This window comes from Puma concolor, chromosome B3 (genome assembly GCF_028749965.1).
Source record: "Puma concolor isolate L17-30 chromosome B3, mPumCon1.1.hap2, whole genome shotgun sequence".
Lineage (NCBI taxonomy): Eukaryota > Metazoa > Chordata > Mammalia > Carnivora > Felidae > Puma > Puma concolor.
Genome location: NC_141672.1, coordinates 2,205,419 through 2,220,866, shown reverse-complemented (window position 1 = coordinate 2,220,866; position 15,448 = coordinate 2,205,419). Strand labels below are relative to the sequence as shown.

General features: G+C 62.1%; 1 protein-coding gene and 1 long non-coding RNA gene across 4 annotated transcripts; both read left to right on the top strand.

Annotated features, from left to right (window-relative positions):
* The first annotated feature begins 690 nt into the window (after window positions 1-690).
* On the top strand, window positions 691-6,654 carry LOC147579649 (uncharacterized). 2 transcript variants are annotated; one of them, XM_086708653.1, is made up of 2 exons: window positions 691-1,710; window positions 2,134-6,654. In XM_086708653.1, exon 2 carries the CDS (start codon window positions 2,721-2,723, stop codon window positions 3,699-3,701), a length of 981 nt encoding a protein of 326 aa, XP_086564779.1. In that variant the 5' UTR covers window positions 691-1,710; window positions 2,134-2,720; the 3' UTR covers window positions 3,702-6,654. The 2 variants fall into 2 exon arrangements, 1 of the variants encoding a protein (XP_086564779.1); XR_015251974.1 differs by having other exon boundaries at window positions 695-4,506; window positions 5,744-6,654.
* A 2,382-nt stretch (window positions 6,655-9,036) lies between these two features.
* Window positions 9,037-11,265, top strand: LOC147579648 (uncharacterized). 2 transcript variants are annotated; one of them, XR_015251969.1, is made up of 4 exons: window positions 9,037-9,239; window positions 9,647-9,962; window positions 10,310-10,434; window positions 11,075-11,265. It is a non-coding gene; the product is annotated as an uncharacterized LOC147579648 (long non-coding RNA). The 2 variants fall into 2 exon arrangements; XR_015251968.1 differs by having other exon boundaries at window positions 9,647-10,434.
* Window positions 11,266-15,448: the final 4,183 nt, after the last annotated feature.

Below are 15,448 nucleotides of genomic sequence, written 5' to 3'. Positions count from 1 at the left end.
CCTACCCCGCTTTTATTTTCTTCTGTACACATGCAGAGAGTGCGCTGTGACCAAATGCTGTGATGAAAGGGGTCCAGGGAGCCCCCGTGTGAACGTGAAACACAACTTCTACACGACAAGGCGCGGGCATAGTTTCCCACGCAGCGTTCCGTCTTCCCTAGAGGCGCCTAAAGTAGCGGTGACAAAATGTGGGTGCAGACAACACGGTCCAGAGAAACGCTCGCCCTGGACAGTCCGCGGGGGCCTCCCGGGCCTCCTGAAGGGACCAAAGGAGCAAAGCCCCCCTGGGAATGGCCTCGACAGACACCGGGAGGGACTGTGTAAAGTTCCGCTCCTTTCACAGTTTCTGAAAACTCTCAGAGAACCTCCTCCGCTGGTAAAATCTATTTCTGGGGCGCCTGGGTGGCTCCGACTCTTGAGGTTGGCTCAGGTCATGATGCCAGGGTCGTGGGACTGAGCCCCACGTCAGGGTCCGCCCTGAGTGTGGAGCCTGCCTAGGATTCTCTCTCCGTCTCTGCCCCACTCATACTCTCTCTCTCTAAAATAAAATATTTTTTTTCTCCAAAAACTCTCTCGAAATATCAGACGTAAGACAGAAATCCAAGACTCGATCTCTCCAGGATCAGCTGTAAGTCAGGATGTCCCTTGTCGCACTGGTTAATGGAACCCTCAAAGTCCCAGAAACGTGCACGCCAAAAGCACGATGAAGTGACAGGTGTCAGGGTTGGGAAGGAGGAAATGAGACGGCCACTGCCTGTGGCTGACGAGGCCACCCTCGTGGTCCTCGTGGGTCCTCGTGGCAGACGTAACTGGATCAAACAACTCCTAGAACTAGTAAGAGTTACAAGATAAACCTACCGGAATCAGTACCAAGACTCCGCCGGCAGAAACCGCCCAGAAAATCAGACACCGCTCCCAGCAGCCACCGGGACCACGGAGCGGCTCGGCATCCGATGACAGAGAGCGCCTGGAACCCCAGCGCCACCGCCAGACGTGCGTGACTCACCACAGACGGCTGTCCCCAGGTCGGTTTCCAGATCCACATCACGAAGATCGCGGTTCCCGCAAGCTTTTTAAAGACACTCGGAACCCGCCCCCTGAAGTCACCGAGGAAGATCCAGGCCCAGGAGCAGGGGCGCCAGGCGCAGAAAGAGCGAAGAGGCGAGGGCCGCGGCCCCCACGTGAGGACGGACGGGAAGGCCAGGACCAGCACGGATGAGTCGATGAGGAGCCGGTGACGAGCAAGCTGGCCCTGGACAGGCCTGCGGCCTCGCGGCCTCACAAGGGCAGAGGGGCCGCGGTGCAGGGGGAAGAGGGCTCGTCACCCGGGAGCTGTGCCCGGATTCCTACGTTACACCCTATAAAAAGCCGGCTCCAGATGGGCTGGAGGCAGAAACGGAAAGCTGTGAGAGGAGCCACGGGGGCGGCCGCGTGTGGGGAAGAGTCCCTTCCAACGGCCCACGGAAGACAGCCCGAGCCAGCAGCTCAGAAAATACCCGTGGCAACCTGAGCTCCCACCGCTGCCCACCGGCCGGGCCAAGCCGAGGGGTCGGACACGTGGAGGGTCTGCACGTGCCGGGCAGGAGGGGTCGTGTGGCATCACCACCTCAGTGCGAGGGCACCTGTGCCCCACAGCCCGGCCGTCCGGAGGGGCAGATCCAGCGGGGCCCCATCCCCTGGGCTCAGAGGGCACCGCGGGACCCCGCCACGGTAAGGAGTCCGGGCCGCCCCAGGGAGCCCCGCGGGAGAGCCCTACCCGTGGGGCTGGACGCGAACGCCCACCAAGCCCCTCCCCCGCCTTGAAGGGGGTCCATCCCGGGCCGAGAGGGGACACGGAGAAGGGGGTCACGTGGACAGCCTGCTGGAGCCGGGGCCCTGAGGACCGCCAGTTACCGCCCCCCTGGACTGGCCCCCCGAAACCAAGAACAGAAAAGACACCCCAGAGTGGAGGACGATGGGAGGGCAGCCTGGAGACCCCTGCCACTGTCCCCTGGAGTCTGCCACCGCCAGTGGGAGGTCATCGCCAGCCTGGGCCTGAAGGGGGACCCCCCCCCCCAAAAAAGCGCCTGACCTCAGCCCACTCTTGGCACTCCTGTGCCAAGTAAATCTTACTGGCGTGTACATGACTGATAGATTTCAGGGGGCAACACCAGCTCAAGACATCGATTTTGCGGCCTGATTCCAGCGCCCGGACCGTGGGGGTCTTGCCAGTGTCCGGAGCAGTCCGCCGGGGCGGGCTGGGCCTGGCGGCAGGTGCTGGCTGGGCCCCGCTGTCACCGGGAGGCCCCTCTGCAGCAAGCCCAGGTCACTGCCTCCAGCCCCCAGGCCCTCCCCGGAGACCCCGCTGCCCACACCTAGCACAGCCCCGACTTCAAACAGGTTCCTTGAGGGGGAGGAGAACCAACCGCCTTCATATAAATGTTTAATTGCGAATTAATATTTATGAGGCTCTTGAATGACGGGGCTGAGGGCTTCATAAATATTAACAAGGGATGCGTCTCTCCCCCACCCCGCGTTAATACCTCTGTTTCCGCGGCATCCATTACGCACGCGTCCCTCAGCTTCAGCCCCGGGAACAGAGTGGGACCGGCCCCCTCCCGCGGGGCTCCCGGGGGAGGGGCGCGGCCTCGGGAGTCGCCGGCCCTCCGCGGGTGGGGTGAGCGCTGACCGCGGAAGCCACATCCCAGCCCGCCCCAGCTCCGCGCAGCCTGCTCCCCGAGATGCTGCCTCCCCCAGGAAGCCCCCCGGGCCTGCGCGGAGGAGCAGCGCGTCCCCTGCTCGCCGTGCTCCTCCCCAGAGGCCGGTGGAGCCAGGCCCGCAGCCCCCCCCACCCCCGGACCCGGGAGCGGCCCGCCCCAGCAGGTCAGAGCGCCCCCCGCCCAGGGTCTCGGGTTTCCCGATTGGATGCGGCCGGGGAAGGGGGTCCCCGAGGCAGGGACGGTGGGTGGAGCTCGGGCGCCCTCGCGTGGCCACCGGTGAGGACACCATCGGAGACCCGGGGGGTCGCGCCCGGGGCGGAGGAGGACCCGGTGGTGACCCCGGGACCTGAGACAGCCGCCCCTGCCCGGGCTTTCCTCCCCGGCCCTGCTCAGGGACCCCCGCCTCCAGCTGTCTACGGACGCCCCTGCAGGGACGGGAGATGGAGCCCAGCGCCCCTGCCCGCATGCCACCGAGGTAGCCCCACCCGGGTGGCCCGCCACCCCGGCCCTACCTCCCCGACGCAGACGCGTCTGTGGGGTCCCCACGCCTGGGGGCCCGCTTCCATCAATCCTCTGCGGGTTCTCACCACCGGCAGGTCCTGGGCCCTGCCGCCCCCCACCCCCGCCTTGCACGTGGGTCTGGGCACTTCCATGGTAGATACGGGGCACAGACCCAGCGCCACGCCCCACCTCTGCATGCCCCCAGTTAGCTTGCGCCGCCAGTGCCTTGGAGGAGGAGGCAGGCAGACACCCCTTCCAGAGCCGGGCGGGAGGGGTGCAAAACCAGCCCCTTGTAGTGTTACCCGCTCCGGTGGCGGCTGGGGCTTGAGGGAGAGGGCTCTTCTGCGTGGGCACCGCGCTGTACTCACCCCGCCCAAGCCGCCCATCCCGCCAGACTCTCAGGGCCGCCTCCCTGCCCCACCCACCGTCTCCTCTCCCCTGATCCCCATGTGGCACACCTGCCCCCTCCCGCCACACAGGCAGCGGGAGGGACCTTCTTAAATGCCAACTTGACCCTGGCACCACCCTGCTTAACAACCACCTCTGCCTTCCTGCTCTCTGGAGAGACACCACCCTGCCCTGCCCAGCCTGGCCCCTTACTTACCCCTCCAGCTCTCCCGCAGCTCCTCAAAGCAAGCCCGTCTCTGGCCTCAGGGCTTCCTGACTTGCCGTTCCCTGCCTGGAACCGTCTCCCCCCCCCCCCCCCTTTACCTACGTTTCACTTGCTTCCATTGTAGCCGGTGGTCTTCCTCGGCCAGCTGGACGCCCGGCCGTGTGACGACTGAGCATCGGGCAGGAATAACAATGCAAAGAAACGGAAGGTCACGGACCCGACGCGTTGCAGGTGACCGTTCTGAGTGGAAGGAGAACAGCTGTGGGAACAAACAGGTGGCCCGTGAGCCCCCAGGTCCCCGGGGCGAGAGGACCCCGGGCCGGCTGGGGCACCACCTGCTGCATCGCTGCCTGGTCCTGCCTTTCCGCTGGCGGTAAGAGTCGGGGACCCCGATTTTGTTTGCTAGAGAGCTGCAGGAGCAGGGCCCCACACGGCCTCGCGGGAAATTAAATTTGGAAATCAGGTACCAGGTTTGACAGGGGCCACAGAGGAGCCCCCGCAGAGCCCCGCGGACAGTCCGTGGAGCCCACATCACAGCTATTAACCTTTTGCCCCAAAACACACGGAGGAGAGCTGCCAGAAACCCGGGAGAATTTGCCTAAGTGACAGTCACCGCGGGAGGCCAGCCCACCTTGCACAGCGATTGCCAGATCGAAACGATAAGTGAGGGAAAAGGGAGAATTAATGGAACAGGTAACCTCCGTGAATTAATAGCTATACAGGGCCCGGCGTTCAACAAAGAGCGTGTGTGAGGACCCCCGGAAAACCTCAGCAGGTTCCTGAAAGGGGAAACGGAGGGGCGCCTGGGGGCTCAGTCAGTTAAGCGGCGGACTCCTGATTTCGGTTCAGCTCGTGATGTCACAGTTCGTGAGTTCAAGCCCCGCGTCGGGCTCTGCGCAGACAGTCCGGAGCCTGCCTGGGGTTCTCTCTCTCTCCCTCTCCTTCTGCCCCTCCTCTGCGCTCTCTCTCTCTCTCTCTCTCTCTCTCTCTCTGTTTCAAAATGAATAAGTGAATTTCTGAAAGGAGGGGGGGCCGGTGCAGGCCGTGCTCCCTGGCCCCGTGCAGGAACACAGAGCCAACAGCAGGTAAGGTCTCTCCAAGCGGACCCCCGCGGACCGCACCCCACCGGCCCCGCCCGGCCCTGGTGCCTCGAGCGCAGGGCGAGGTCCTCTGTGTCCTGGAGGCTGAACATGGCAAAGCGTTCACAGACGCCCCACACGGGCGGCGCTCCGGTCCCGTCAGCTGCCACGGCCAGGGCCCCACGCGGCTCACACAGTCTTCTGAGCTGAAGAGGAAATGCAACACGAAACGTCACATCACAGACCCTTAGTCAGTTTGGGGACGAGGGCACTGATGCCAAAACCCCGACGTGGCCCAGGGGACCGTGGATCGCCGCGACTCTGACCCGGGTGACAGGGCATGAGACTACGTGTTCCTTTAAGAGGCCGGACGCGGAAGAACAGCCCATCCAGAGCCAGGCCCCGGTCCCCCCTCCCCCCCACTGCCTGTGAGTGACACTTGTCACCACGCAGCCTGGGTCTTCCTTGGGAACACGTGACTTCTAAAGCACAGGGGAGCAGAACACACTGTGCATGCGGGGAGGGAACGCCAGGCGTCCACAGCCCCAGCTGGACTCCACTGCCCACCGTCGCCTCCTCAGGGTCAGGGACGTGGAGGGACAGCCGGCCGGTGCCCACAGCCCAGGGCTCCTTCCACAGGACGCTTCAAACACGTCCTCCCACAGCAAAGCGGAGCCCGGTGCCCACCCTCCCGAGTCAGCCAGCCCGCGTTGTCCAGATGGGCCCCCTGCCCCGTCAGCTGTCTGTCCCTCAGATGCACACCTCCGCCCAGTCTCTGAAAGCTCTCCAGCAGACGGACGGTTAACTAACTAGAGTTCGGAAGTTGTTTCCGGTTCTCAATTTCTTTCGAGGGAAGCTGTAGACGCGGCCCACCGTACTCAGCGGCAGAAGGGGGTGCCCGCTGACGCCCGCGGCGTGATGACCCCGAAACCCCACGCGCAGGGGAAGAAGCCAGGCGGGAGGGGCCCCCCGCCACGCGATTCCACCCACGCGAAATGTCCCGGGTGGGGGCGCCGGCGGAGACGGAGGGGGCTCAGGGCTGCGGGCCCGTCAGCCGAGTGCACCACGAGTGCCTTCTAACAGAAGCCACTCCGGAACATTCCTCCTGCCGCTCCCCTAAGTCCCCGTCCCCACCCCCAGGGGCAAACCTGATTGGGCCCCGTCCCCAACTCCCCACGAGAGCAATCACACAGCAGAGGCCTGTGCACGCGCCTTCCACGCAGGGTTTCTGGGGTCACGGCACGTGCCGGAGGTTCACACGGGCGGTCTGAAAGCAAGCGGCGGCTCAGTCTTCCAGATACTTCCAACAAAACCACAATATCGTGATGGAATCCCCACCATCGTCACCTTGAGAGAGACAGTTCTTTTTTTTTTTTTTTTTTTTAACGTTTACTTATTGTTGAGACACAGAGAGACAGAGCACGAGCAGGGCAGGGGCAGAGAGAGAGGGAGACACAGAATCCGAAGCAGGATCCAGGCTCCAAGCTGTCGGCACAGAGTCTGACGACGTGGGGCTCGAACTCACGAACCGCGAGATCAGACCCGAGCCGAAGTCAGACGCTTAACCTACTGAGCCACCCAGGTGTCCCCCCCCCTTTTTTTTTTAATGGGGATTGTTTTAATCCCTATTTCCACAGTGAGTATTCCTCGCTGTGAGAAAGTTAGTATCCAGAGCCAAACTTCTGCTACGTCTCAAAGACTTAGCTCTAAGCACCTTTGTTCACCCAAGGACACTGGGGACAAAAGAAGTCTTGTTTCCGTAGTTACAAATAGCACATTGATTCACTCTCCGGGATCACGGAGGCGGCGGGGTGTGGCGGGCGCCTGCGCAAGTCGGGGCGCTGGACCTCACTCCCCCCAAAACTGCCAGCCCCTGCTGGCCCAGGAAGTCTTTGGGGACTCCCCACATCCCACCCCCGCCCCCCCCCCCAATCCCAGACCTGATTCAGGGCCACTGGTCCCCGAAAACAAAGGAGGGTGATGCCGCCTCCGGCCACCAGATGGCGCTCCTCTCACCCAACTAGCCGGGGCCAGCGGCAGGTGGTTCCCTGCACCTGCCAGAGGGAGGGCTCCCTGCACCTGCGGAATTGGTGGGGTCACTGGGAGTCGCCATCCTGGGTGTTAGCTCAGCCCCCCGCCCCCCGCCAGCCCCCTCCTCTCGCTGGCCCCCACCCTGGGGCAGAGGCACTGGATGTGACAGGACTGGGGACATGATGCCCTGGAGCTCTGGCGCGATGTGAAGGATCCCACAGCTGGGTGGAACCCCACCCCCACAAAGGCAGGCGGGGCCCCTGCTGGGACCCAGGCTTGGCCACGAAGGTCCTGAAGGTGGCTGGGTGTCGGGGACCCCTGTTCTGTCTTCTGGCCCCCTGCAGAGCTCCGGAGTCCCAGCTCCAGGGAAGGTGGTCCCGTGCCCCTTCAGAGAATGACCCCGCGCGGCCCGCTGGAGGGAGGACCTGTGCCCAGGGCCACCCGGAGCCAGCCGTGACTCGTCCAGCTGAGAGCTGTGTGACCTGGCCGTGGTCACTGCCTGTGGGGCTGAGCTTGGCATGTCCTGAGTCTGGGGTGGTGACTCCTGTCAGCGACCGAATCTGCAGTGGGCCCCTCCCCCTCCCCCTCCCCCCACCCTGCCTGCTTCTTGGGGGGCGGGGGGGGTGGGGAAAAGGTCCTGCTGCCTTCTACTGCGCTCTGGCGGGCTGCGTCGTTGTGTCCTGCGTGTCGCGCGGTCCTGGGTTCGCAGGTGCCGGAGGATGTGTCCTCAGCGCCTGCAGAGCTCTTGTGGGGTCCCCTGGCCCCTGTGTGGTCCGTGCCATCCGCCCACACATCCCGTGGTCCCGTCCGCCTGGGTGGGCGTTTTCCGGGGTTTCCCTTAGACAGTCTAAGACCTAAGAGCCCCAGGGCCTAATAATCGTACAAAAACGCGTCCCAGTGTTAGCCATTCTGGCTCAGTTTCCCTGAGTGTACGTGACGTGTCCTTTCAGCACGTGAGTCCCAGACTTTGCGGACCAGGTGGGCTGACGTGGGTTTTAGTGTTTCGCGACTGCTCTGCTCGGGTGCTGTGGGGTTTCCCCGGGACGTCCGATTATGCGCTGTTGGTTCCTCCGCTTTCTCTCCTTCCCTTGCACCGCGATCGACACGTAACTTACACGTCACGCCCTTCGCCCATCTCACGCGTGCCATTCAACGGTTTTCAGCGTCTTTACAAAGTCGTGCAGCCAAACCACGAACCTGCTCTACTCTCAGGCGGTTTCCTCGCCCCGAAGGGACACCTCACCCCTGTTAGCCGTCCCAGCCCACACCCCCAGCGACGCCGCAGCTCCGCCCTCCGTGCGGCCGCCCCGCTGCGCCTGAGCAGATGCCCCGCGCGCCCACCTGCCCCCACCTGTCGAGGCGCGTCTGGGCGCTTGTTGGCCGTGGCGCAGCTGCGCCTGGAGACACCCCAGCGCCCCGCTTTGCCCCTTTCCTCGATTTTCCGCTTTCTTTCCAATCCTTTTCATGCGTTTTTACTTCCTTCTATGCTTCTCCAAATGCTTTTGTGTGCCTCCACTTTTGTGGCCCCTCTGCTCTAATCTTCATTTCCAAACTAATGTTCAGTTTATTTCTAATTCTGATTTGCAGTATTTTTCACATATCGTGTGATTCCTGCGGTCTTCAAGCTCGTTTTGAAGTGTTGCGTCGTGTATTCGTGTGGTAGCCAACCGCCCAGAGGGCCTGTGCGTCCTCGGCGTCCAGAATTCCTGCCCCTGTGGGCTCCCACCTGCTTCAAATCAGGGTCAATGTTGCACACGGCGCGCGTGAAGGACGCCGCCCGTGCTGGTTTCTGGGACTAGGTCATCCGTGGGATGGCGGCCGCCCCCTTGGTTTCTCGGAGCACTTGTGGGGGCGGGGGGGGGGGGGGGCAGCCGTCATGTGGTGAGGAAGCTCCAGCAGCTCACATGGAAAGGCCCGCGGAGAGTCACAGAGAGGCCCGCGTGGAGACCCACATGGAGGGGAGCACTCAGAGGGGAGCTCACAGAGGGGCCCACGTGGAGGGGCCCAGGCGGAGGGGAGCACTCAGAGGGGAGCACACGGAGGGGCCCACGTGGAGGGAGCACACGGAGGGGTGCACACGGAGGCGAATACACAGAGGGGCCCATGTGGCCCACGCGGAGGGGCGCACAGGGTACCGCATGGGCTTTGTGGGCCGCTCTGCCCGTGGGCCCCCGTCTCCTGCAGGGACACTAACCCTCTCCTCCTCGTCCTCTGTTTTCCTTCGAGCGTCTGTGCAGGTTCTGACCACGAGTCACTCCGCGGCTCAGGCTCCGGTGAAATCCGTTTCTGGTGCTGCTCCTCCCACACCTGCCCCAGGTCCGTGTCCCTCTGCCCACCCCCTGCTGTCTAGCTGGCCTTTCCTGCGACTGTGTTGACCCTGCACGTCCCCGTGTGGATCTGTCCCTCTGAGAGCTCAGGGTGGCCTGACTGCTGACCCTCGCCTCCCCGCTGATGTGGTGCCCTCCCTGGGCAGGTGGACGGGTGACCACACCCCCCTGTGCCCCGGGGGGTAGGGGGGGGCCTCCACCTCGCCTTATTCCCGCTGCCGCTCTACACGACCAGTCTTACCTGCAGTGGTTCCTGTCGCCCTGCCCGTGCTGGCCCTGCCCTCACGACTTGCCCCGGGTTCAGCTGCCCGGGTCCCCATTTGTCGTCTACGATCATGGTTGCCAAACCTACTGCTGCCTTTTCTCATGATTTTTTCTTGTTTCTTACTGATAAAGGACCCCTTTATCTACTCGCGTGGATCTAACCCGTTGGCTGTATTTGATTTGAGGTCTTCATGCTTATCTACATCACATTCTCGGTACATCTGTCCCCGTGACGGTGCCCCACACGCTGAGCAGGGGACGCGCACCGGCGCCTCTGGCCCCTGTGGCCCGAGAATGCGCATTCTGGCTCTGGTTCTGTGTCGTGAGCTGCCCGGCCTAGTCGCATATCCCCAGAGCCCGAGGGGGACGGGGGACGCCTCCCGTGAGACCAAATGTATGTTTGCTCTGCATCGTGCTTCTGGCTCCCTAACCCCCTGGGGTTTTCCAAGTGAGAAGAGCCAATAAGGTGTCTTTTGTATCATAATGGGGAGACGCTGGAAAGCTCCTAGGATCGCACTGGTGGCCAGGGATCCAAGCCTGTGATCTGAGAGCAGGAACCACCTGGCCTCTGGGAGGGGAGAGGGCCTGGGGGTTGAATGGATCACCTATGGCCAATGACTTGATCAAGCCTCCGTAAAAAGCCAAAGAAGGATGGGGTTGGGGTCAGAGAGCTTCGGGCGGTTGAACTCTTGGAGACTGGGGACAGCCGTGTGCTCAAGGGCTCAAGGGGGCTCCACCCCTCCCCTCCCCTCGCCCTGCCCGGCTCTGCAGCTCTTGGGCTGTTCTGAGTTCTAGCCTTGACGATGACCAGCTGGTCGACTAAGTAAAGTGTTCCCTGTGAGCTGCCCTAGCCAACCAGGTGGGCCCACAGAGGGAGTCACTGGAACCTCCGATCTATAGCCAGCTGCTCAGAGGCACAGGTGACAACCAGGACGGCCACCGGCATCCGGAGTTGGGGGAGGGGCAGTCTTGTGGGACCCAGGGGGCTGAGGCCAGTCCCCAGGAGGACGGTGTCGGAACGGAGGAGAGTTGTAGGGCCCCCGCGGGTGGGGGGGTGGGGGAGCTGATGTGGGAGGCATATTCCCCCTGCAAGTGCCCTCAGCAAGCCCCCCGCCCGGCGAGGGCTCCCTAACCACCAATCGCCCGCCCGGGCGCCGAGGCCGAGGGCGGAGGTGGGCTCCCCAGCAGCCATCACCTTGTTCTCAACAGCCCTCGCCCTGGAGGGCCAGACCCCCACCTCCTCCTGGCCCTCCCCACCGCCCCGCAGCCGCCCCGTTCCAGACAACCTCAGTGCCCGGGTTTCCCCCTGGGGTCCATCCTTGTCCTCCTTCTGTGGTCCCCCCGGGGGGACGGGGCAAGAGCCCGCATTAGCCAGGAACCGGGACAGGACAGAGGAGACAGGCCATGGAGGGGCCCTGGTGGGGAAGACGCCTCCCACCCCGGGAGCTCTGCTCTTCTGCTGAGACGTCTTAGCCTCGGCAGGGTGGGCACCCGTGGCTGGTTAGAGGGGCCCCTAGGAAGCCTGCTGGTAGTGGACGAGGCCATTCCCTCGTCTCTCAGCAGGGCCTGGGGGCCTGGGGAGGCCGGGACCACCCCCCTGCCACACACACACAGCAAACCTCCACCAGCTACTTCGCGGGGCCCTGTGAAGCTGGGAGGGACTCTGGGGCGGCGAGGGGCAAATACTGTCCCCCTTCAAGAAGGCCGAGTTATTCACTAGCCTCCATAATAAATAAGTGAGCGCCACAGTACTTAACGGAAGGTGTTTTAATTCTTACCTTGACCAGAGAAGCAATCCCCCTGCCGGACAGGACACGAGTGCGTGCTTCCCGGTCGTCCTGCGCACTTGTCCCGCCTTCCAGCGGACAAGGGCTGTCCCCGCGTGCCCCGCCCCCACGCCCAGAGCCGGCCCCGCCCCTACACCCTGGGATGGCCCCACCCCCACGCCCACGGATGGCCCTGCCCCCAGACCTTGCCCCCAGACCCCTCAGGCGCAGCTGTGGGAGAAAGGACCCCCTAGCGTTCTGGAGACTGAGGGTTGGCCCCGCGGACACCTGCGAAGAGACCAGGGGGCGTGGGGGTCCACGCGGGAAAGTGCCCTCCAGGACCAGGAGCTCCGGGTCCCTTCTGCGGGCCCTGCTTCGATAGCCGTCTGCTGTGGGCCGAACTGTGTCCCTCCAACTCACGTGTTCAAGCCCATATTCCAGTGTGACCGGATTTGGAGACAGGCCTGGGCGGGGGCGGGGGGGGGGGGGGATGTCAAGGTTAAATGAGGTCATAAGGTCCTGATCGGGTGGGGTGGCACCCTCACAAGAGCAGAAACCCCAGAGCCCGCTGGCCGTGGGAGGACACAGCAAGAAAGTGGCCTCTGCGGGCAGGGAGGGCCTCCTCCGGGAACCTGACCCTGCCTGCACCCTGCCCTTGAACTTCAGCCTCCAGAACGAGAAACCAATGTCGTCTAAGCCCCCAGCCTGTGGTGCTCAGTTCCAGGGGCCCTGGCCCCCGATGGCCTGCCCCTGCCCATGAGGCTGCTGGGAGGTGTCACCCCACAGCCACTGAGGCCCCAGGTGGGTCCTGAGAAGGGCTGATATGCGCCAGCAGCTGAGATAGAAAGACCTGTGTCCCTGGAATGCAGCATCCCCTCCCAGGGCAGGTGACATCCCAGTCACAAAGGCCTTCCGTGCCTTTGGCCAGGTGACCCCCGGGGTGACTGGAGGGATGGCAGCCTCCGGCGGTCGCGAGACCACAGCACCTGCAGGGCACCAGGAACAGGGCACAGATTTGCCCCCCACCGGGCCACAGGGGCTCCGTGATAGGACCACGTGACCACCTCTCAGCGCTCAGACTCTCTTCTGGCCTCGACTCACCTTCCTGTGACTAATCTGTCATCCACAACACATCATGGACCAGAAACAGGCACGGGGGAGCCTTCTGAAGGGGGGGTAGTTCGCCCCACCTTGTCCCGGGTGCAGGTCCCACCGTCTGCTTGTCAAATGCCTGTGCGTTTCACTGCATGCAAATCATCCCTCAAACACACACACCCCAGAAAAGTCGTCATTACTTTAAAAAGTCAGAAAATACAGACGACCGAAAGGTACGAATCCCCAAAGTGTGGTGCACAGAGGCCGGCTTGGAATTTGCTGACTTCCGTCAGTAACAGAACACGATATTCCACCAGATCTGCCACAATTATTTTAGTGACTGTGACTTCAAACTACGTGTAAACCAAAAAATTTTTTTAAATTTTTTTTTAACTTTTTAAATTTATTTTTGAGAGAGAGAGAGAGAGACAGAGCATGAACGGGGGAGGGTCAGAGAGAGAGGAAGACACAGAATCTGAAACAGGCTCCAGGCTCTGAGCGGTCAGCACGGAGCCCAACGCGGGGCTCCAACCCACGGACAGTGAGATCGTGACCTGAGCCGAAGTCGGCCGCTTAACCAACTGAGCCACCCAGGCGCCCTCCAAAATTTTTTTCAACAAATTACCTACCATTGGGAATTCACTGCTTGTAGGGTTTTTCTTTCAACGTTGTGAACGGTTCTGCCGTCGGCACCCTGGCCACTCCCTCTCAGTGATGGTTCCAAGGTCACCATCTTGGTCTACGGCCGGACCACCCTGAACGCGCCCCATCCGTCTAAGTTATCGCCTTGAGACAAGTCCCAGGATTGGTATCACTGGGGCAAAATGCACCCCCAGTTTTAAAAGTTTGGGCTTTTTTTATTTGTTTGTTTTAAATGCCATGTGAGAAGCAGTGATTTCAACAGACTTTCTGGTCCTGCCTCTCATTTGATCTTTATTCCCCGGGAGGCTGGGGGTGCTGGACCTGCAGGGGCAGGAAGGGTGGTTTCCCCCCCCCCCCCCCAGGAAGGTCTCACTCCTTCTGGGGACCGAGAGGGGCCACACACACTAGAGCCTCTGTGCTAAGGCTCAGAGAGCTGTGGGGCCATGGTGGCCTAATGAGCTGAAGTCCCGGAGACAGGAGAGCCCTCGGAGGGCTGACGACCGCCGGTTCTGGGCGCTGGGCTGAGGACTGACCTCACCCCAGGCGGGGAGCCTTGGTGACCGAAAGAGAGCCCAGCGAAGCTTCCCACAGCCACGGGGGCAAGGTCCTCGGACACGACACACCGTTGGTCCCACACACCCCAAAACACTTGTGAAATCTTGGTGCTGTGCCCGGCCAGGCTCCCCGTTAAATCTCTGATGAGACCAGCCCCTAAACCAAGGCTAGTCAGAGCAAGACCGGGTCTCACCAAGTGACGCCCCCATCTGCCCTGCTCTGTCCAGATCGGGTTGTGGGCTCCAGCCCTCCTCCGTCCTAACTGCCCGAGGGCAACTCCCAGCAAAGGCCGGGTGTCTCCGATTGGACCAGCTCCGTGCACAACCGTCCACAATCGCTGACACGGAGACACCTGTCCAACAGCACGGGCGCGGTGGCACCCAGACCCAGGCTGTAGGACGTGGACGCTCAGGAGGAGGGACTCACATCCCACGCTGGCGCCCTATGTCGGAGGGCAGGCTAAAACCCCGGCGGAACCCACAGTCTTGCCGCTTGAAGCACCAGAGGGCGGAGCTGAGGGTGGTCGCAGCGGCTGGAAGGCGAGAGGAGACCCCAGAAGGGGAGCCCCGAATACCCCCTGATAAGTTCTGCTCAAACCCCTGGCTGGTCTGTGAGCCACGCGGGCAGGGGACACAATCCAAGCAGCTCAGCTAACGGCACAGAGATCCCACGCAGAAGGGACAGCGTTTACGGTTTGAGTTGCTCAATAAAACAAGAAAATGAACGATGCGAGAGGGAACACGAGGCAGCCCCAAGCCTCCACGGCTCGCCAGTCACGACAGGCACGCGAAGTAGCAGGAAAGGTGACTGACGCCCAAGAGAAGTCGCAGAAGCCGAAGACACCCCGGGAGAGGGCCGCGGAAAACACCCTCCCGGGAGAGAGTGCATCAGACCCGGACAAGTCTCCCACGCCCTGCGCTAAGAGCAAGGCTGGAGGAACCGTGTGCATTTGGGCTAAAGGAAAACGACCCCAGGTGTAGACCCGAAAATACAGAAAAACATGAAGAACCCGTAAAAGGGTGATTATGTGTGAACAAAAGATAGTGCAAAACAACGTTTGGAATCCCTCGCCGAGTTTATTTACTATTTTTTAACGTTTATTTATTATTTTTGAGAGAGAGAGAGAGAGAGAGAGAGAGGGAAACCAGGGGAGGGGCACAGAGCGGGAGACACAGAATCTGAAGCAGGCTCCAGGCTCTGAGCTGTCAGCACAGAGCCAGATGTGGGGCTCAAACTTGTGAACCTCGAGATCATGACCTGAGCCAAAGTCTGACGCTTAACCGACTGAGCCACCCAGGCCCCCTGAAATCCCTCGCTGAGTTTAAAACACAGGTAAAACTTCGGGCGTCACAACTGCGACAGAAAAGGTGGTGGGTGGGGCGGTTGCAATACGAATGAGCAGCAAAGGCTTGTGTCCAGGATGTATAAATATATAAAGAGCTCCTGCAAATCAACAAGAAAAAGATAGACCACCCCATAGAAAAGCGGGCACGCAGACGAGGGAGACTAAGGCCAAGGAGACACATGGGGCAAACAGCACCAGGTACCTTGAGTAGGGGCGCGAGTGCGAGCAGCTCCCAGGGGAGCTTTGGGGCAGCGGCTGGGGCCAGGCCCACCATCGGCGTGTTGGCCACAGGGTGGTCCAGACTGTGGCTTCGGATGCACTTGTCTGTGTCATTGCCACTTCAGTGAAAGTGTCCTGGGCGGAGCCACCGAAGCCACAGTGAGGAGAGAGAAGAGTGACACAGAGAGAGGAGGAAGCCGGAGAGGCTGCCCCGGCCCCATGTCCACAAGGCTCGTTCGGCCTCCGCCGTGGCGGCCGTGGCTGCAGACACAGGAGGCCCGTTCTTTTAGCCACCCCGGCGTCCTTTGTTGT

Coding starts and splice junctions, on each gene's coding strand:
- LOC147579649 (XM_086708653.1), top strand. CDS start 2,721: ATGCTGCCTCCCCCAGGAAGCCCCCCGGGCCTGCGCGGAGGAGCAGCG.